General features: G+C 42.4%; 1 protein-coding gene across 5 annotated transcripts in view; it reads left to right on the top strand.

The window, feature by feature from the left end:
* DCLK1 (doublecortin like kinase 1) overlaps positions 1-21,129 on the top strand; it is a 342,607-nt gene that overhangs the window by 237,698 nt on the left and 83,780 nt on the right. For all 5 annotated transcript variants that reach the window (XM_032880060.1, XM_032880062.1, XM_032880059.1 and 2 more), the window contains exon 5: positions 12,760-12,876. In XM_032880060.1, the coding sequence (XP_032735951.1) occupies positions 12,760-12,876 (117 nt within the window). The remainder of the gene's footprint in view (positions 1-12,759; positions 12,877-21,129) is intronic.

The raw sequence follows: 21,129 nt of genomic DNA, 5'->3' as shown, positions 1-21,129 counted from the left end.
AGGGATTTGGGAAGTTGAATGTTTACCAATAACTCTCAAGTGATTGTTATCTTTAGGGAAGTACAAAAACACTACCATAAAATATTGCTCTCTCAATAAGGTATAGGGCTATGTCTGTTATTTAATCCTTCTTACAGCTACTAATTCCTATTTATTACCATCTACAGCCCTGTTTCTTAAATTATTCCTTGAGTGTTAGAATCATAGTCAGCTAAAGTGTTTGCTCGATATCTAGATGCCTGGCCTATGGGATTGGAATCTCTGGGGACTGGGGCCCAGGAACCTGTTGTTTTTTCACATGCTCCCTCAGATCAGAGTCACTGATTAAGGCTGCCCCTCTATAGTGTTAGCTTTAATGTGAATACAGATCACCAGGAACATCGGTAAAATGCGTATTCTGGTCCAGTACATCTGGGGCGGAGCTTAAGATTCTACAAGCTCCCAGGTAATGCGAAGGCTGCAGGTCCATGGACAACATGAGCACAAGGTACAAGAGAACTTTCCTGAATAAAATGGCCCAAACTATTGGAGAGCATAGAGCCTGTGACCTTGTTTTAATGGGAGAAGTGTAGACCCCATGGTTATCCAAACTGTACTAGTCCTAACCTCATTCAGGGGCATAAGACAATTCAGAATAAAACCTTATCCTTTGTGAATGACACACCTGGCTTTCTCAACTGTCATTACTTTGTGTTGCCCACCAGCTCCACATCTTCACTTTTCCCCGTGAGTGCCTTCCAGACCTCCTGGCCCTGAACCACTCAGACCTGTGCTAGACCATTGGACCAAAGATGTACATTTATCTTTGTTTCTGTGTGACTGAGATAAAGTCCGGCACAAAGGAGACTTACCCAAGGAGAGAACTATCAAATTTAATTTCAGTTGATACTTCTATGCTCTTTTTTTTTTTTTTTTTTTTGCTTCTTTTACTTCTTTTTCTTTTCTCTAGGAGGAGTTCATACCCATTTTCTAGCTTTCAGTTCTTGAGTAATTTATCTGTTTCTTATTTCTTATCTATCTTTCAGATCCTTTCTATTTTGTAGCTAATGGAAACCAGGTGGTCATGAGTTGCTCATAAATGTGAACTCTTATTCTTCTTCCAAAGTCTGCTTTCAGCTAGGTCTCAGGATGACAGTTTATTGTTTTTGAACATTTGAGTAGGGACCAGATCGAAAGTGGGACAGATATTTGTTGCTTTTTCAAGACTGATTTGTCTTGCTAATTCATCTCTTTCTGTTAGTTTAATCCTTCTTTCCAAATGCCACATTTCACAATTAACTTCAAACTCTGAGCCTCTGGATTTCCTTCAGTAATTTTCTTATCTGTATACCAGAGAATAGCAAAAGCTTTCTGGTCTATGGACCCACACCATTGGGATCGCCAGGGGATTTTTTTAAAGCCCCGGGTCTCACTTCTAGTGATTCCAGCTCAGTAGGTCAAGGAAAGGACAAGGATTTGTGAAGAGCTGGAAAATCTGTTCTTTATCCTGCAGAAGACCATAGGCCTTGGTAAGCTTTCACTGTCTCTTGCCCTTTTGCACATGATGCTACTGCATGTGTAGGACTCAGTAGCACACCCGCCACAGATCGTGTAGGCTGAGATTGTCCTGTCCACCCACACCCCATCTGGTCCATCCTTGAGTTTTATGGACTCGATCTTCGCCTTACTCCCCAAGTTATTCTCTTCTGTCCATTTCCATTACCTCCACCATGGTCCAAGCCACCATCCTTCCTCGCCTAGATTAGACCCTCTGAAAACCTTCCTCTACACAGCAACCAGGCTGAGCTTTTGGATTCACGAATTAGATGCCTTTGCCTAAAATCTTTCTATAACCCCCCATCTTACATCATGTATAACCCAAACCTCTCCCTTGGTCTTCCCAGTCCTAACTTGGTCTGTCCCCTGCCTCCCTTTCTTTCCTCTACTCTACACGTGGTTGGCTCTGTCTTGTGCTCAGAGCTCGCCTGCAGTGTCCTCTCTTCCCAGACACCTTCTCTGACTACCAGTAGAGAGAAACCACTCACTCAGCCACTCACTGTCCCATCATCCTTTCCATTCTTGCCTTATAAAGTGCTTATAAAACCAGCGCTTCTCTTTGGTTTTGCTTTTTAAGACCCATTTCCTCTGCTAGAGGATAAATTCCATGAGCCGGGTACTCTATACCTCGACTGACTGCTCTGTCTTGACACCTAAACAGCAGGGATGTGGCAAATATTTTCAAAATGAATGAATTTCATTCATACTTCGAGCAGGAAGTATGAGCAGCAGTTAGCCAGGTGAGGTGGTAGGGGGGCCAACTTGATTCTTGTGGCACCGATATTTAGGTTCTAATGCCCAAAGAGAGAAAGATATTTAGGGCATATTAAGAAACTGAAAGAATGTCTCCAAAACAAAGAAGAGACAGAGGCTGAGGTAGACAGGAGTCTTACAGAGCATGCTAAGGATGTTCTCGAAAAGCAGCAAGGAGTCATGGAAAGGTTTTTGGCAGGAGAATAACAACAGATTTCCTGACAAAACTTCTCAGGAAAGGCTTGGCCTACAGTTGTGTCTGTCACACGTGATGTAGCAGATTGAATAATGGCCACCCAGAGATACCAGCTCGGAAACGTTACCTTATTTGGAAAAAGCATCTCTGCAGATATAATGAGGTTAAGGATCTGGAGATGAGGAGATTACTTTGGATTATCCAGGTGGGCCTGAACACAAACGTCCTCCCATGAGCCAGGCTAAAGGGGATAAAACAGGGGCGCAGAGCAGATGTTCATGTGAAGATGGAAGCAGAGATGACAGCGATGTGGCCCTGAGTCAAGGAATGGCTGGAGCCACCAGAAACTGGAGGAAGCAAGAAAGAGATTCTTACCTGGAGCCTTTGGAGGGACCATGGTTCTGCAATGCCTTGATTTTGGTCTTCTGGTCTTTAACACCATGGGTAGAATCGGTCAATTTAAACTACCACATTTGCGGTACTCTGTTAGAGCAGCCTTCGGAAATTAACACACGCATTTTGCAAAAAAAGAGAAATAGAAATAGAAATTCAGATGATGTGCACTGTCACACATGGGAAGCCACCCCATCAGTGTAGGCCCAGAGTGTGAGACTGGAGATGCTTGTTCATCTGCTGTTTCTTCAGTCAGCCTTTTTCCTTTGTGGATGTTCCCATGACTCTAATGGATGAAGGTAAGCCTGTTTCATGCAAGGTGATGCTTGACTCAAGCCAGCTACTTCATTTTATACCGGGAAGGGAGAGCTGTGTGTGTTGTAGAAGCAAAGACCAACCGAGCAAGACCATGCTAAGGCTATTTTATCGCGAGTTTGCTAGAGCAAAAGTGTCAGCCGCCATCATTTGCATTTTGGCAGAGACTGAAAGCAGGCAGAGGAGTGGGAGAACTGCAGAAATGGCGAAAAGGGAAGGCTTCAGGTGTGGGCTGATTGTTGGTGTGGGGAAGCTGTGGGTGGGCTAGCTATGTGACTGGCTGGAGTGCATATTAGCTTTTTTGGTTCGGAGATGGAAACAGGGACAAAAATTAGGGACACTGTCAATTATTAATGAAGTCTTGGCCATTTGGGGCCGATTGTTATAGGAGTTCCTGGTTAGCTTCCCGGTCTTTACTGGGGAATGTCACCTGACTTGTGGCTAGTGTGACTTACAGCAGGCTGGCTTCCTGGCTGGGTAGCATGGAGGAGGCTTTGTCTTCCTGGGCAGCTTGGGGCAAGTAGTGGGTCAGAGTGCTCTTTTTACATGGTCCAGCCATTGCCTATATGTATACTCAGTCACTCAGAGTTGTCAGACTTCAGCGAAGACCAAGAAGGCATTCCTCTTGAGCCAGACGACATGTATGCATTCATCAACAGGAACACATTGGGAGAAGAACCCTCAGCATCTGTGATTGTTTAAACCTCCCACCAAAGGCACACGAGTCTCTCTTTCTTTCTTTCTTTCTTTCTTTCTTTCTTTCTTTCTTTCTTTCTTTCTTTCTTTCAAGATTTTATTTATTTATTTGAGAGAATGAGAGAGAGAGAGAGAGAGAGCATGGTTGGGGAGGGTCAGAGGGAGAAACAGACTCCCCACTGAGCAGGGAGCCCAATATGGGACTTGATCCTGGGACTTAAGGATCATGACCTGAGCCAAAGGCAGCCCCTCATCCAACTGAGCTACACCGCTGCCTTGACATGGGTTTCTGATGAGAAGCTCCGAGCCAGCCAAGGGGAGCTTCTCAGTTTTAGTAACTGCTTTACTTTCAAAAAGATGAAGCTTGTTGGTAAGATTGCATGGGCTAATGAAGAGGCAGCAGATCTCGGGCAAACAGCTGAGCACTGTCACAGAAAAAAGGAAAAAAGGGCTGTCATCAGGGACAAGTTTTCATGCTGATGAGGTTGGGCTTTTATGGAGAAAGGAAGTTTACCAACTACACTTATATTTTAAACTTCCAGAAAGACAAGATCCTGACTTCATATCAGCGAAAGGATACATGATTGTGTTGTTTTGAGGCAGTCCTGCTTGGCTTAATGCATAGGGTTGCCTATTCCCAGTCTCAATAGGTAACAACAGGTACCCATTGCACTCAACTAAAACGGCCTAGGTAGCACAATCTGGGGATGGGTTTCAAAAGCCTCACTGCGAGGTCAAGTGGTCTCAGCAAGGGGAATGATGACTTGGAGAGCAGCTGAGTATGGGCAGTGCTCCCAGCCCTTCTCCAGCACTGAGATTCATACAACCCAGAGTGGAAGTCTTCTTTCTCAACACTGTGCCTCCGTGACATCCTCCATTCTCCAAACTCTGAAGTGAGAAACCCCCAGTGTTGCAAGGCCCCAGGTCTCCATGTTCTCAGAGGTGGGTAAAGCAGTGGATACTGATCCAGGTTTAGCAGACAATTGGAAAACCTTCTGTGCCACTTGGATCATCACCACCGCAGTGAATGAACGGGAGCCTGAGATGATCAGTTCGTGTTGGCCAGAGCTGTAGAAAGAATGAGCAAAGTGCATTGTTTCAGGGACCCAGGCACGTGATTAGTGATGGCTTCATGAACACCTCAGGGAAGAATTTAAGAATTGATTGAAGACCGTGGGAAACATGCCCTAATGAAGAGAGCCCACAGGGTTCTCAGCCAGGCACAGTATGCTCCTGGGGGACCTTTGGCAATGTGTGGAGACATCTTCGGTCATCACAATTAGGGAGACGCTACTTGCATCTAGTATGTAGAGACCGGGGAGAACTAAGCCATACAGTTGACACGAGGGACAAAGAGAAGAACAAAATCAGTTTCAGGAAATGAAGACTTGGTGGACCAAGGCATAGTGCAGCTTTTCTTGCCTAGCGTCTGGAGGTCTCCCTCTTTTTCTCCTTTCCCCCCAGGGCTGAAACTCAGAGACTGCATGGCAGGCTGGCTGGGACCATATGGACAAGAACACTCATGGGGGACAGAAATGAGACAGCAGGAACCTGGGTAACCAGGCAAATCTCCCAGAGCAAAACTGCCCCCGACCTAGACCCCCATATAACTCTCAGTTGTTAATGTAGGGAAAATTAACTCTTACTGGACTATGAGGAAGAAGGAAAGTATTTGGAGAAGAGAATCCTTCTGAGTGGTGACTCTTCCAATGTTAGTGCAGAAAATCGCAGCGCCATCAAGCCCTCTGCAGAGGTTACATAAAGGAGTCTCAGCCGGCGAGTGCTTCCAGAGCTGGTTCGTGTTAGTCTCACAGCAAGCAGCCCGGCTGTGGGAACACGTGTGCGCCATCTGGAGCGCTTAGCCGGGTGTTCTGAAACGTTGTGGTGGGCCAGTCTAGGTGCTGGGTTTAGACACGCGTAGCCGTATTTTTAGAAGGTCCTTTAAAAATCTCAATTTCTGGGACTTTACTCTCCAGCGAAATGACTCCAACCAGTGCCTTCACTTTCAGCTCAGTCTGCTACATACTTTGTTTTTTAAAAAAACTATGTTTTAGAGTGTTTCAGTCTTGACGGCTTTTATTCCAGACAAGCTGCATATGGAGCGGTGGGAAGTAACACTGGTTCCAAGCCCCACAGCCGGCAGGGATGGGAATTTCACTGTAGTGTTGGGCTTGACTCAGAATCCAGGTGGCACAGAAGTGAGAGAACGGGCTTCAGTCCTTGCTAGGGAGATGCCGACGGACCCTTCCTGCAAGGAGCTTACGTCTGGGTATCCCACAAAGCTGTCGTGAAGCGCGAAAGTCACGTTTCTGCAGACGTAAACCTTAGTTGTGGGACGGAACCAGGAACCGGCTCTGACGAGCAGGATGGTGGAGGCTTCAGGACCGTGAGACGGACATGTGAGCCCCGCAGGCCCCAGGGGCTCCTGAGAAAGCTGGACAACCACTTCTAGAGATAGGAGAGGATAGTCATGAATTGAGTGAGTTGATTTGGTAAGCACTGGTAACCTTGGGGTACTTAGAGGATCCTTCCGACGCAGAGCAGATGAACATGTAAGGACAACTCGTTGGAGAGGTACAGACAGAGTCCCAAGTTCTCTCGGTCATTGAGCTTGTGCCATTTTTATAAAAAGTCTCTAGAACCGAATGTGCTTCCTGACTCTCTTTTGCATATCACCAGCGAGAGGAGTGTTATTCCATTTGGAGGCTTTGTGCCTTTGCCAAGCTGAGAGGAAGCTTGTCTTTGTAATCAGGATGGGGAGGAGAGCACAAAGCGTCGACTGCTCATGATGGATTCTTCCGGATGAACTTGCTCATCTCCTAAACAGATCTGAACAACTGAATTTAGAGCAGGTAGCAGTTTGAGAGGCCTCTGCCTGACGGGGCTTTTATTCTGGCTGGTTTTGAAAAGAGAGTAGAGGAGTAGAAACCTAGCTTGTTTAAAGAATGTTCCCTAGCTGGTGTGTAGCATGTCACGGAGGCTGGCTAGACACTCGGGAGCTTCCCCTTTGCTCTTCAAGATTCTCCAAAAGGCACAGGTGGGCCCCTTTGAATGCATGAATGTCCTTACTGTGCGAGCTCAGGTGAGGTGTTGGTGCCTGTGGTGGCATTCTGTCACCATTTCTCTTCTTTAGCACTTTCCACAACACTACAGCCTACCGACCACCTGTTTCCAAGTGGGGGGGAGAATCTGCATAAGTGGAGGTTCTCATGCCACTGGGAACATGGCCAAAGAATTTATTCCTTTTCTAGTCTCTTCCTTATACAGCTGCATCTGGGTTGTCTTTCTAAATCTGTCCATTACAGGAGGCTCATTTCTTAAATTGGGGTCCAGGGTGAAGGTGGGAAATGTTTTAACTTCCGTCTTACCTAATCTTGAGGACATCTGTAAGGCAAACATTAGTCTAGACCTTGTGGAGAATGATGCTTTTCCCTCTCACTGAACTGTGACTACAGGGACTTTCCAAAACAGAGATTTAACTAAAACTTGCTTGCTTGCTATGATAGGTCCAGTCTCCAGAGACCCATTTAATGTGTTTGATCTGATTTTCTATACTTTGGGGAGGCTTCAACGTTTAGTAGCAAGAGAAATTCCTGTCTCGAAGCTTCCTTCAAGTGATTTACCTACAGTCCTTCAATATTATCTTTTTTTAAAAAAGATTTATGTGTTTATTTTGGAGACAGCATGAGGGAGCATGAGGGGGAGAGGGAGAGAGGATCTCAAGCAGGCTCCCTACTGAGCATAGAGCCTGACTCGGGGCTGGATCTCAGGACCCCGAGATCACAACCTGAGCAGAAACCAAGAGTCTGACACTTGATAGACTTCACCACCCAGGTGCCTCCAATATGGTCTTTCTTAAGGAGTATCTGTGCTGTCCATTATCTCCATTACCAAAGGCAATGCATCCCTCAGAATACAAGGACGCCCAAAATATCAGAATGAAGTGGTTACTCCGCAAAACAAATGACCCCGCAAGAGAGGGAGAATGGAGGGTGCTGTTTTCTTCCTTGCCAGAGGCTATGAAAATGTCTTTTTTGAGAACAGATAAGAGTTTCTGTTTTACTGGTCATTTAGATCATATTATTCATGAGGTTTCTAAGTTGTGGTTTTAAGCTGACAAAGATTTTGGCATTCTCTCTAAAGTAATGAAGCATTTGTCCTTCTTCACTGCATTTTCCTCCATTATAAAACACGATTCCCATTTAAACTAATTAAAATCTAAACTTTAATGGGAAAGATGGTTGGAGTCTTTTGTATTTTTTTTTTTTTTCCTAATTTATGGCTTGGAGCTGCAATTTTCTTCAATTGGTTTTATTTTGACCCTAGGGAAAAAAAGCAGTTGCTGTCATTGTTTTGTTTCTGTTTTCTGTTATATTCAACCTTAACCTTTCAGAATTATTCTAATTCTTTATATGACTTATGAAGCTTTACTCTTATTCTGAAGACAAGAGGTACGAGATTTGTAATATTCGTAATGATCTTTCAGACTCGATGACCAACGCCCCCCCTCAACCTACTACTTCACTAGAAGTCCACTTCCAAAGGAGAGTTCATTGTTTTGTTTTGTTTTTTTTTTTTTAAGATTTTATTTATTTATTTGACAGAGTGAGAGAGAGCACAAGTAGGCAGAGCAGCAGAGTGAGAGAAGAGAGAAGCAGGCTCCCCACTGAGCAGGGAGCCCAGTGTGGGGCTCCATCCCAGGACCCTGGGATCGTGACCTGAGCCAAAGGCAGATGCTTAACCCACTGAGCCACCCAGGCACCCCTTGTTTTGTTTTCTAATGCAACAGGCATCCTGATAGAGTTGTAACTTTAGTATCTTCAGTTTTTAATTGAAATGGAACTGGTTGTTTGCCAAGCTTCCCACTTCCCACCATCACTCACTCATCTATCTGCCCCAACCCTGAACACTGATAGAAATTTGTCAGCCCTTATTCACAGTGGGCCAGCTTGCTTAAGCGATGTAGATCCTGGGGTTCTGAGGAAGCCCCCACTCTGAGACCAGGGTTTGGATACAAGTCGTTTAGCCTCTCCGACACCCAGTTTCCTCCTCTGTAAAGTGAGATGTTGGAGAGGTCAGTAAATAATAAGAGTTCATACAAGTGGTTAACAGGATCGGTAGCAACTTGGGCCAATATTTATGGAGGAACTTTACATGATTTTTCCTATGCCAGGACTAGTTAGTACCAAATGGAGTAGGAGATGGGGGGGGCAGACTAATAAATGATGATTTTTGATAGATTAATAATATGGTGAGAACTAAGTTCAAGAGACACAAGAGGAGCTCTAGAAGCATGGTGTGAGCCCACGAGTTCTTTTCAATGCTTTGAAAATCAAACAAAACGCCTACATTGGCTCTGAGAAGGCTGAGCCGCCCGACTATAAAATGCCTAGTTTCTTTGCGGTAGCTGGAAAATGTCAACTGAGTGTGGTAAGACTGGTTCCACGATGCCGATCCCGAGCCCTGGTTGGTAGTTGGAGCCCTAACTAGCAATTCTGGCACCTGTGGCAAACGGCGTGCGACAAACCCTAAAATCAACTTTTTAATTCATGTTGCAGCTCACAGATGGGTGTTATTACCAATGTGCACCATCTGGTGGCTTTCTATTTTAACTTTTCATTCTTGCCCACTAGACACAAAGCTTTTTGAGTTATTATTTTAAATGTGGTGACCTCTAAACATTCATGACCTGGGACAGAAAGTCCTGGTCATCCTGCCCTCGTTATGGTCCTGATTTTGAGTTCAAATGCACAATGTATTATTACTTAACAACAGTTGGTTTCCTAAAGCGATGTTTTTTAAGCATGAGTTCCATGAAATAAAAATTAAGAAACGAGAACCTTCAGTTGCAAAAATGATTTTGTTAAAAATGAGTGTTGGCTAAAAGACTCCAGGCTGCACTGCCAGGTGGCAAGTATTTCGAGTCCCAAAACTTTATGTGTTCTTCATTATGTCTGCCGTGCTCAGCACTTAGCACATGTTGGACACCTGAAGCCCGCCAATGGACCAGCAACATCACAGCCATCCGATTTGGTTGCTAATATATTTCCAAAAGGCCAGGCCAGTATCCAAGGCGAGGACAAACTCCAGGATTCATTGTCACTTGTGTGGCTGGAGCCTTGAGCTAGTTGGATGTCTCCTTCACATGTTCCAAAGATCTGTTTTGTGAATTAAAACCTCTGTAGACACAGCCGTAGACACCATCACTCCATGAGAACACTTTTTGCGGCTCTGGTCATATCTTCGTTGTTATTGTTATATATCTTGCTTACTTCTGTCCTTTAAAATTTTTGCTGATATGGCCATATGGATAGATTTCTCTCTCTCTCTCTCTTTTTTAAGAAATAGAATATATCAGGACCATCTGGCCAGGCTAAAGCAGCCAACAATGGCCCAAGTAACTATCAGGGAAGCCTGGGCATGCTCAGTAATGCCCTGACTTATTTCTCTCTGCTTTTGACTATGAAGCCACAACTACTAATACCTCAAGTGCAATGAATTTCTTTCCCCTTCTTTTTCCATCTGAAATCCTTTCTCTTCTTTATGCCCTCCCCACCCCCCACCCCAGTTCAATGCATTAGGCTCTCCAGGAGACGCTCTCCATTATCTCCTATTTGCAGGCTTGCAACATTTATATTTTATATATACTTACATGCCTTCTTTACTAGACAATATGAACAACTTTGTTGGTTTGGGAAAAAAAGGAAGCCATTCAGAAATGTATGAAGTTGAAAAAAAAACATGTTATGAGCTTAGAAAATTAGACGTTGCATGAGAAGGGAAGAAAATTTCGAAGTCAAGCATCAGAATTAGATCTGGAAGTATTATGATTTCTTTGTTATTGAAACATAAAATGATAAAAAATGCATAAGGGGAAAGCTAATCAATTAGACTTCAATTTTAAACTACTGTATTTAAAAAGAATACCACACGGGGTGCCTGGGAGGCTCAGTGGGTTAAAGCCTCTGCCTTCGGCTCAGGTCTTGATCCCAGGGTCCTGGGATCGAGCCCCACATCGGGCTCTCTGCTTAGCGGGGAGCCTGCTTCCCTTCCTCTCTCTCTGCCTATTTGTGATCTCTCTCTCTCTCTCTGTCAAATGAATAAATAAAATCTTAAAAAAAAATAAAAAGGATACCACATTTAAAGCTAACATGGTTCAACAACTACTTACACAGATAAATATTTATGACATGATAGACAAAGGAGAAGAACTTTAATACAGAGTGCGTTCTTACAGACCAGTAAGAAAAAGAACATCCCAAATGCAAATGGCCAAAAAGACATGAGCAAATAATACCAAAGGATACAAATGGTTAACAAGCATATGGGGGAAAATATACAACTTTATTGGTAATCAAACCAATTCAGATTTAAGGCCAACAAAGTCCAATATTTGTGTAGAAACTAAAGATTTTTTGAGACGATAGAACGTAAACTGTGTGAGGGGTTAGGCTAATGACGACTCTCATACTCCGAGGGAAGTACGGTTCGAGTCAACCTGTCTAAAGGGGAGTTGGTCAAAGCTTTTCAAAAGTGCTTCCCCTTTAGACTCACAATCCTGCTTCTTTCAGCAGAATTTGTTAAGCATCCAAAATGTGCCCCCTGGTTTCCAGTAACTAGAAACTAAATTTCAAGTGCCAGGGGCCAAATCTGTCCTAAAGAAATAATCAGGTATCTGCATGCTCATTTAGAAGGGTGTTATTCGTGGGATTATTTATGATGGTGAAATGTTGAACCCAAGTTTAATACCCAATGGTAGGAATTTGGTTAAGCAAATTATGGCAAATCCATGTAGTAAAATGTTCCCTTAAAGACAGGGTGAAAATGCTCACAATATATCATGGTATGAAAAGGCTAGTAGCAGATCAACATATACAGACTAATCTCAAAGTTGTTTAAATAGAAACTGAGTAGAAAAAATTCTAGAAAATTTTAGTTTGTATACCACCCTCAAAAAAAAAAAAAAAAGTATCACTGGATAGGGTTTTTTTCTTTAATATCCTCTATACTTTTCTACCCACAGTGAACACTGATTATCAGTACAAGCATAAAAATATTTTTTAGTTACTAAAAGTGGTTTCTTCAGAATAAGATGGGTAGATTTACACAACATTGTGACTGGTCAGTGCAGCTCACTTGGAAGGAAATAAAAAACTCTCTGCTATTTAAGATGTTTAGTGTTAAATTTCAAGAACACAAACACCAAAGATTTAAATCTAATAAAAGCAAAGTTGTTTTACATCCTCAGGCCAAGAACCATCCTATAAGCACAGTTGTGTGATGGCGCACACTCACACAGTGTCCTTGTAGCAGGGTGAAGTCATCTCTTTGCCGAGTTTACCTCTTTTGAGTGAATGCTGTCATTTCTCACATATCGTTAAAAAAAAAAAAAAAATCCATTGCTACTACTGCAAGGATTCCCAAGAGCAGTACTTTGGGACCTGATGGGTGGAAGCCTCCATCAACATATCTTGGTTTATGAGATTGACCTTTTGTCTAACATTTTTCTTGGAAGAAAGAACGATCTATCCTGAAAGAAACACATGTACCCAAATAACGCAGGAGGTGGGTGGAGAGAAACCAACAAATGCACCCTTTTACCAAGCTATTACCCCTAATCTCTCCAAAATATCATTGTAAACAAGGTAAACTAGAAGGCTTAGAATATTATTTACTTCGATGTCCAAAACGCCCACTGTGCTCTTTTCTCATTGTTTTCTTGGTTCTTCTGTTCTAGATAAGCAGTGGGCTGGCAGGAAGTCGATAGGACTGAGGGGGGCCAGATATGTCTGTCTCCAGGTTTACTGTGCATTTTGAATGGTTTGTGCCATGATCCTGTAATGACCTATGGTTGTTGTTCTTTCCCCCAGAATGTCGAGTGGTGAAGTCCACTTCTTACACCAAAATAGCTTCATCATCCCGCAGGAGCACCACCAAGAGCCCAGGACCTTCCAGGCGCAGCAAATCCCCTGCCTCAACCAGCTCAGGTAAAGCGTCAACAGAGATGAAGAAATTGTCTTGTTTCTGATGCATGATGAGCAGAGGGTGTGTGAAGCCCAGAGTGTGAGGTTTTTAAGATAGAGGAGATTCCAGTTTACAATTTTAGAACAAGTTGGAGTGGTGAAACAGATTTGCCAGAGTCTAACAGGTTAGCTTTAAGAAAAAGCACCGAGCTTGGGAAAACTTACTAAGCAAAGACTCAGGAAACCCTGATTTGCCCACAAATAGAAGTATACCACTGACTTGCTTCATTTCTACTAAAAAAAAAGAAAAAAAAAATCCGTTTTTCAGGTTAAGAGCCCCCAACTCTACAAGTCTCCGTCAAGACGTTTATTCTGTGTGGGTCTGGCTTATGAGGAGTTTCTAATCTGTCTTTGCTAAACTTGCGTGTAACACCTATTTTACTTTGGACCCCAACACGACTTTGGAGCTAAAAGCAATGAGAACGCGAGCCTGGGGCACAGAAAGCTGCAGAGGCTCTGGTCTGTGTCCCACCTCTCAGTGGCTCTGGTGCTGGTGCTAGAACAGGAGGTAGACTCAGGAAATGACCATCTCAGCCCTGCATCTTTCTTCTTTGGTCTTAAAAATGACATGCGTCCGTTAGGTGTCTGTTGGGTTTGGTTTGGTTTTTTCTTTTTTCTTTTTTCCGTCTGGTTTCAGGAATAAGGTGTTTTTCACTGTCGAAGGGAATTATTTATTAAATCATATAAACTGTTAAATGTGAATTTCTTTTTTTAAGATTTTATTTATTTATTTGACAGATAGAGATCACAAGTAGGCAAAGAGGCAGGCAGAGAGAGAGAGGAGGAAGCAGGCTCCCTGCTGAGCAGAGTCTGATATGGGGCTCGATCCCAGGACCCTGGGATCATGACCCGAGCCGAAGGCAGAGGCTTTAACCCACTGAGCCACTCTGGTGCCCCTAAATGGGAATTATTAAATGATACATACATCCAGGTGATTGTCCCTAATCTCGTGCAGACAGAGAAGCTCTTATAAACAGAGGCAAAGACCTTTGGGGCCTACATGGAGGCCTTCTTGTAACCACCAGGGTGGCCCCAGAGGCACATCCAAAGATCTCTAAGCTGGGGCTTCGAGGCCTGCCTCTGGCATCCTTCACCAGCTGTTACACTTCAGTGTAAGCTATACCTCCAGCCTTAAAAATAGAGGAGCTATGATCTGTTTTTCCTAATAAAAAATACTATAACCTCCAAAGTGAGTCTTGGAAAAAGGAGCTCTTAGTAAGCTGGCTAGCCGGAACACCCAGCTCAACTTGGTTCTCTGAGATTTACCTTCTCTCTGGGCTTTTACTGGTTATAGCTCTTCCCTAGACAGGTGTCCAAAGATCTTCTGAGTCTCCCCCAAAGGGTGGTAACGATGGGAAGCCACTGCCTCCTCACAGCGTGTCCTATGTTGTATCCAGCCAGGGAATGTGTCTCATATCATAGCTGGCGCTAAGATGCAGCTTTTTGGCTCCTCCTCGTGTAAGGGTGGGCTGAGAACTCCTTCCTTAGTATGACGTAGCTCACCCAGACTGGATGGAACCCTGAAATGAGACTTTGCTAACGGGTAAGGTATTGAGACTCAAAGTTCAGAATGCGTGAATGTTACCTGGGAGCTCAGTAAAGTGTCATTCTGACGGCCGCCCCAGATTCTGACCGAGGGCCATAAACTTCCACAAACCTATGTTTTAGCAAGTATTTTAGACAATTTTTAATCAGATGGTTTTTGCACCATATGATGAGAATCAGTGGGTTCAGAAAGTGGTTCCCAAAATGCATCTTCCTGGACCAGCAGTAGCACCATCCCCTGAGGGGCCTGGGATCGAGCCGCACATCGGGCTCCCTGCTCAGCAGAGAGCCCGCTTCTCCCGCTCCCTCTGCCTGCTGATCTGCCTACTTGTGTTCTCTATCTCTCTGTCAAATAAATAAATAAAGTCTGAAAGAAAGAAAGAAAGAAAGAAAGAAAGAAAGAAAGAAAGAAAGAAAGAAAGAGGAAGGAAGGAAGAGGGAGGGAGGGAGGGAAAGGAAAGGAAGGAAGGGAGGAAGAAAGAAAAGAAAAGAAAGAAAGAAAGAAAGAAAGAAAAGAAATGCAGTCTTGATGAGCTCCTTCGAAGACCCACTGAATCAGAAACTCTGGAGCAAGGGCCCAGCCATCTCGGTTTTCACAAGCCCTCCAGGTGAATCTGATGCTCGTCCAAGTTTGAGAACTAATGAATTACAGATATCAAAAGGGAAATAAATAGGAGTCATTTGTGCATAATCTAGTGAAAGATACAGCTTGCTCATCTTCCTTTATTGGCATGACAGGGATGACTTCCTTTCCATGCCTCTGCTTGCTTCCGAGGGGCAATGTCCATCTTTAACCCTGGCAACCCAAGAGCAGAGTTCTAGACACCATGAAGTGTAGACCCAGGTTACAATGACCCACTTTCAGAGAACTGATTACCTCGGGCAAGAGAGAATTTTGGTCTGAAGACCACCCTTCCCTGGAAACAGATATGGGGGAAAGTCTTTGCCTTCAAGAGAGATACCACCACACAGACCACATTTGTAGAGATCCACAAATTAACCTTGTTGACTAAGCTTGTTCATTAACCAGCCCATAGGCTAAAACTGAGCTCTTCAGAACAGGTTCAGTCTGGACCAAAGAACACTGCTCATTTCCTTTGAGCAAACCTGGGCTATCCAGTGAACCCCCATGGAGCAGTAAGGAAGAAAGAGATCTTGGGCCTAGCCGGCCTGTTGCCCCTAAAATCTTGGCTCTTTAGTATAACATGGAAAGGAGAAAGAAGCCCCATAGTACCCGAAACATTAGCAATACTATCAAAATACTATTAAAAACAACGACATAAAAAAAAACAAAACAAAATTAGTCCCCAATCCAAAGATCCAATTATCTTTTTTCTCTTTTTTCTTAGTATATACCAGGTGTAATGGGGTAAACATCTAATAACACATGATTAGCCAAATTCTTCTGTCTTTTACAGTATAGCTATTTCAACAGAATCAATACGCATTATTTAAGCACTATAGCTATTGACTTTTTGTTGTGGTTTTTTTTTTAAGATTTTATTTATTTATTTGACAGACATAGATCACAAGTAGGCAGAGAGGCAGAGAAAGAGGAAGGGAAGCAATCTCCCTGCTGAGCAGAGAGCCCCATGTGGGGCTTGATCCCAGGACCCTGGGATCATGACCTGAGCCAAAAGCAGAGTCTTAATTCACTGAGCCACCCAGGCACCCCTGTTGTGATTGTTTTTAACAGTTTTTTAAAATGTTGATTTAGTTTTTTTTTTTTTTTTTAATTGAAGTAGGGTTGACACACAATGTTGCATTCATCTCAGGTGTAGAGCATGGTGATTTGACAAGTCTATACATTGTGATGTGCTCTCCACAGTATGGCTCCCATCTGTCACCAAACAACACCATACAATGCCATTGACTACATTCCCTGTGTTGTGCCTTTTATCCCCGTGACTTATCTGTTCCTTAACTGGAAGCCTGCTTCCCCCACTCCCCTTCACCCATATTGCCCATCCCCCAACTCCCTCCCTCTAGCAACCATCAGTCTGTTCTGGGTATTTATGGGTCTAGCTCTGCTTTTATTTTTGTTTGTTTATTCGTTTAACAGGTTTTATATTTAAGACCTGTGGGCCGGCAGTGAAGTGCTCCTAGGTTTGGGCAGAAATTTTTTTTTTCTGTTTCTATTTAGTCCTCATAAGTCAAGGAAGGGGGATAACTCAGATTATCATACACATGTTGAAGAATGTTATCATGAGATCTGGAGTAGTTACAGTCTGCTGCTGAGTTTTCTACTATAGATGCAAAAGAAGTGTCCTCGCGTTTTCTGTCTGATTTGTGGCAGCCAAGATTGAATGAGGGAACGCAAGAGAAAAACATGGAGAGAGAATTTTTGCGACTCAGAAATAACTTTGCAAATAGTGAAAAACCTGTTCTACTCCAAAAATGAATCTAAAATTTGAGTTTACAAAAAAGAATCATGAATCTAATTTTAAAAAGATAATTATGAATACAGGACGTTTATTATGCTTTAGGATTAACTGGTAACATAATCACTACTCAGCATCTCTAAGATTATATAAGTCTTATAAATATAATATATCTAATATATCTAATTATAATCTTATAAATATAGATGAATGTATTGTTTACCAAAAGTAATTTCAGAAACTCTAAAAAGCAGACAGGCAAATGTAATGAATGTATTTCTATTCGTCACTGCCAACAGTTGTAACTATCCTTTTTAGAAGTTTAAAATGGGAAGGATGATGGGATGCCTGGGTGGCTCAGTGGGTTAAGCCTCTGCCTTTGGCTCAGGTCGTGATCTCAGGATCCTGGGATAGAGCCCCACATCGGGCTCTCTGCTCTGCGGGGAGCCTGCTTCCCCCTCTCTCTTTGCCTGCCTCTCTGCTTACTTGTGATCTCTCTCTCTCTCTCTCTGTCAAGTAAATAAAATCTTTTAAAAAAATTAATAGTCTAAAATGGGAAGGATGCATTAACCTCAGAATCAATAGATTTTTTTCAAACAAGCGTTTCTCTTTTGTTTCCCTGAACCCTTTCAACTTTAGTTAAAATCTGGTTGATCTGACCAGCACTAACTTGGAATTTATGATAGGTGTGCCCTGCCAGGTACTGTCATTTCCATTAAGAGAGTAGAATCTGAATCCATTCTACCAACAGCAATCCGACAACAAAAAGAAATAAAAGGTATTCAAATGGACAAAGAAGAAGTCAAACTCTCTCTCTTCACAGATGACATGATACTTTATATGGAAAACCCGAATCCATTCTAAAAGTAAACTTCGCTCGAGGTATTTTTTGTCTTCTAGGTCAAAATTAATTAAGGGGCACTGGTCGCATTTTGTTTAACGTAAGGTCTTTATGCATAGAAAGTTTTGTATTTTGATCTAGAAAGTATGCCATGCAACCATTTCTTTGTTGTGTAACAGCTTATAATAGGCAATGACTGTCCCTTGACTCCGACTTGCTGCCACATCTTATCACCTTCCTCTGGATGATTCTAAAGAGAGAGGTTTACGGAGCAGCAATACCCAGTCACAAATTTGTGGATTATGTCAACGTTCCCAAGACCACTCTATTTCCCTGGGTCCAGAGTTTAGGAAGTCCAGTTTCCATTTCTTTTCTGGGCAGTCACAGATGATAGGTAAGGGAATGCCTGCCTCAGTGCCCTCCACTGTGCTAGCCTAAGACTCCCAGCTCCACTTAAGCATGGCCCTTAAACCAGCAGAAAGGAGCACTGAATTATCTCTACATTAATTGCATCACCATTTTCTTAAATGGCCTGGTCCCTATTTTTCAGAAATCATAAAGACTAGAACGTGGATAATTTTACTTTCATACCCCTAAGTGCTGATGTGGCCCCAAACCCAATTATCACCAATGAACCTGACTTTCTAACATTAAAGAATCTAGGTTCTCCCCCTAAAGTATCAACTCAAAGTTTGAAATCATTTTTGTTGCAATTGTTCAATTTCTACTTCCAATATTCATCATCCTACATTATACAGAGATTAGAGCATAGTACAAAGTTGGGATTTGCTCAGTTTTCATGCCGTGCTGCTGTTCATGATAATACTTATATTTAAATGACATCAGAGTTTACATGGGATTTTTCTGTCTTCGATCTTTTTTGATTCTCCTAACCAACTTCCAACTACAATCAAGACATGATAATATTATTTGTTATATAATAATATAGCCTGTTTTTAGAAATGAGGAAGCAGTGAGGGCTGGGGTAACTGCTTGGCCCAGAGTGACAGTTAATCATGGCAGCTCCAGGCTGGTGCCTGGAGCTGCCAGTGCTTCAGACCAGGCAGGCTAGCCATCCTTGATACCTGTTTCTTTACCTCACTTATGAGAGACTTGATCTCCAGGAAATCACTAATACAGTACCTAGTTTAACAGTGCAGTTTACAACAACATAACGCTTTGCAATAGAAGCCCAAGTATTCGTCCCAGGACCAGCATTCCAGGAGGTGAAATGATTCACTCCAACCTCATGATGTATGGTCAGTGGTAGACAGAAACTTTCCCTTGTAAGTCAGTGGTAGAACAAGAATGAGAATCCCCTATAAATCTTCCCTTCGTCCCTTACTCATTCTTCTTCTTGGAACTGAAAGAAGCTAGAGATGATTTATTAATGTAAGGTGTTCATTGACACATTCAGAAGCAAGGAGTACAGGCATTTGCTAGGCACTGATAATGCAGAGATGAAAGAAACAGCCTGTATGCTCAAGAAGCACATAGGTCAAGCCCCCTAAATAATTTATAGATAACATAACTCACATACCTATTGAATTATTATTAATCTTCTTCACAGAGAGAGTCTAAAAAGGCAATTGAAACTCGAAGAAAAAGAGAGACCAGGAGCCTTAATAACGCACATGAAGAGTAATGAGCCCCCAGACAATTGAAGGCGGTTATCACTAAGGAATGGGAAAAGGGGTTTTTAGTTGCTTCTTAAAGAAACAAGAATATATAAAAGTACCATAAAGAGTGTTTAATATGGGTTGAATCTTTATTCATGTGTGTTTATCTTTGGAACACAGACGTCTCATAAACTGTGTAATTTAAAAGTGAAATTCTTTTAAACAAATTCCTTTATCTGCACAGGGAAGTTAAAACAAAATATCTCCAAAATAAAAGTATACTATGCACTAATTTTATTTCAATAAAAACAGATGTTTAGTTTTGCTTTATATTGGTTTCTTAATATTAAAGATAAACATTAAAAGTAAAGAAAACCACATTTACCTACCTTGAATTTTCATTATGGCAGTCCTCCTTAAAACTTACAGATTTCAAAATTTTGACCTCCTCATGGATCACTTATAAGAACTTCGGGGTTTTATGTTTGCTTTAGAATTTTTATTTCCGTTTAAACAGATGGTCACCCTTTTATCATAAAATAACACCTCTTTAGACTCTCTGTAAAGCCAATGGCAAACATAATGGAGCCCCAGTGGGTGCCATCAATTCAAGCACAAGCTGATGGACTTTCTTGCCCTTTACAAGTTTGTCGTCTAAAGCAGGAACCCTCCTGCAACAACCATTCATTCATCCAATATGCACTGAGATTCCACCATTGACCAGCAGTGCTGCATGCTGGAGATACAAGGGTAAATGTATGATGGAGGGAAAAGTTGAGTGACTTAGTTAATGACCTTCTACCATGACTGAAGCACCATTCTGTTCTCCCCGGGCTTCACACTTGTATATGACTCTGGAAATCCTAAAGTTTTCTTATTTATGCTATGCAGATTTTCCTTTTTTACAGTTATATAAAAATATTTTATGCGACATATGTAGATAAGACAGGAATCAAAGCTGGGGAAGCAAAGAGAATTTTAATCAGCTTTCTAGTCCAATATGTCAACTTTTTTTGATTTGTATCAAACACCTTCAAAGGCAGTTTTCTGACTATTATTTTTTGTTAGCTTAGTCCTTTCCTACAATGTAGATTTCAGTCTTATACATTCTGTGGAGGATCTTTGCGGTTTTAGGGTTCTGAGGGAATTCTTGAAAACCAAATGCACCAAGAAGATCAAGGGGGTTGATGAGTCATCTCTTGTGTTTTTAGAATTTTCTCTTGCATGTAAAGCTCAGTCCTCCTTCCATTCTCTTTCCCTGCACCTATCAATTCCTGCTAGTGCTCACCCTCAGCTGGTGAGTGTCTCCAGAGGTATTCTTCAAAGCTTTGAACCATTATCTTGAGCCACTCTCTGTAGGGGGCAGGCAGCAGCCTATATCAGTTGCCTTTATGAACTCCTCACTGGAAAAGCCCCATATTAATTAAATGAATATTTCCTGAACATCTGCTGTGTTCCAGGTGTGTTTTCGGTCCCAAGGATACAAAAGATGATTAAACCACTGTTCTTGGCTTCAAGTTGCTTATATTCTGGCCTTCAAGTTGGGAGATAAGCATATATATACACCACTTAACTGTAATAGTGTAGAAAGTGCCATGACAGCCCAGAGGGTTAGGTCTCATTCATGGGGTCAGGGAAAACTTCCAAGAGAAAAGGACTTAACAAATTGAAGGATCCTGCCAGGATGGCATCACCACTTGAAGAAACAATGTGAGGTAAGGCCCAAAGGCATGAAATTGTATGGCGTACTTAAGGAACAGTGGCTAGTCCGATAAATACAGATGATAAGATTAGAAGAAAGGGTTGGAGAAGATGGTGGTAGCCACGTTGG

The sequence above is a fragment of the Lontra canadensis genome, unplaced genomic scaffold (genome assembly GCF_010015895.1).
Source record: "Lontra canadensis isolate GAN:19392208 unplaced genomic scaffold, GSC_riverotter_1.0 scaffold67, whole genome shotgun sequence".
NCBI lineage: Eukaryota > Metazoa > Chordata > Mammalia > Carnivora > Mustelidae > Lontra > Lontra canadensis.
Note: the sequence above shows the minus strand (reverse complement) of the source record. Positions and strands in the feature narration are given on the sequence as shown.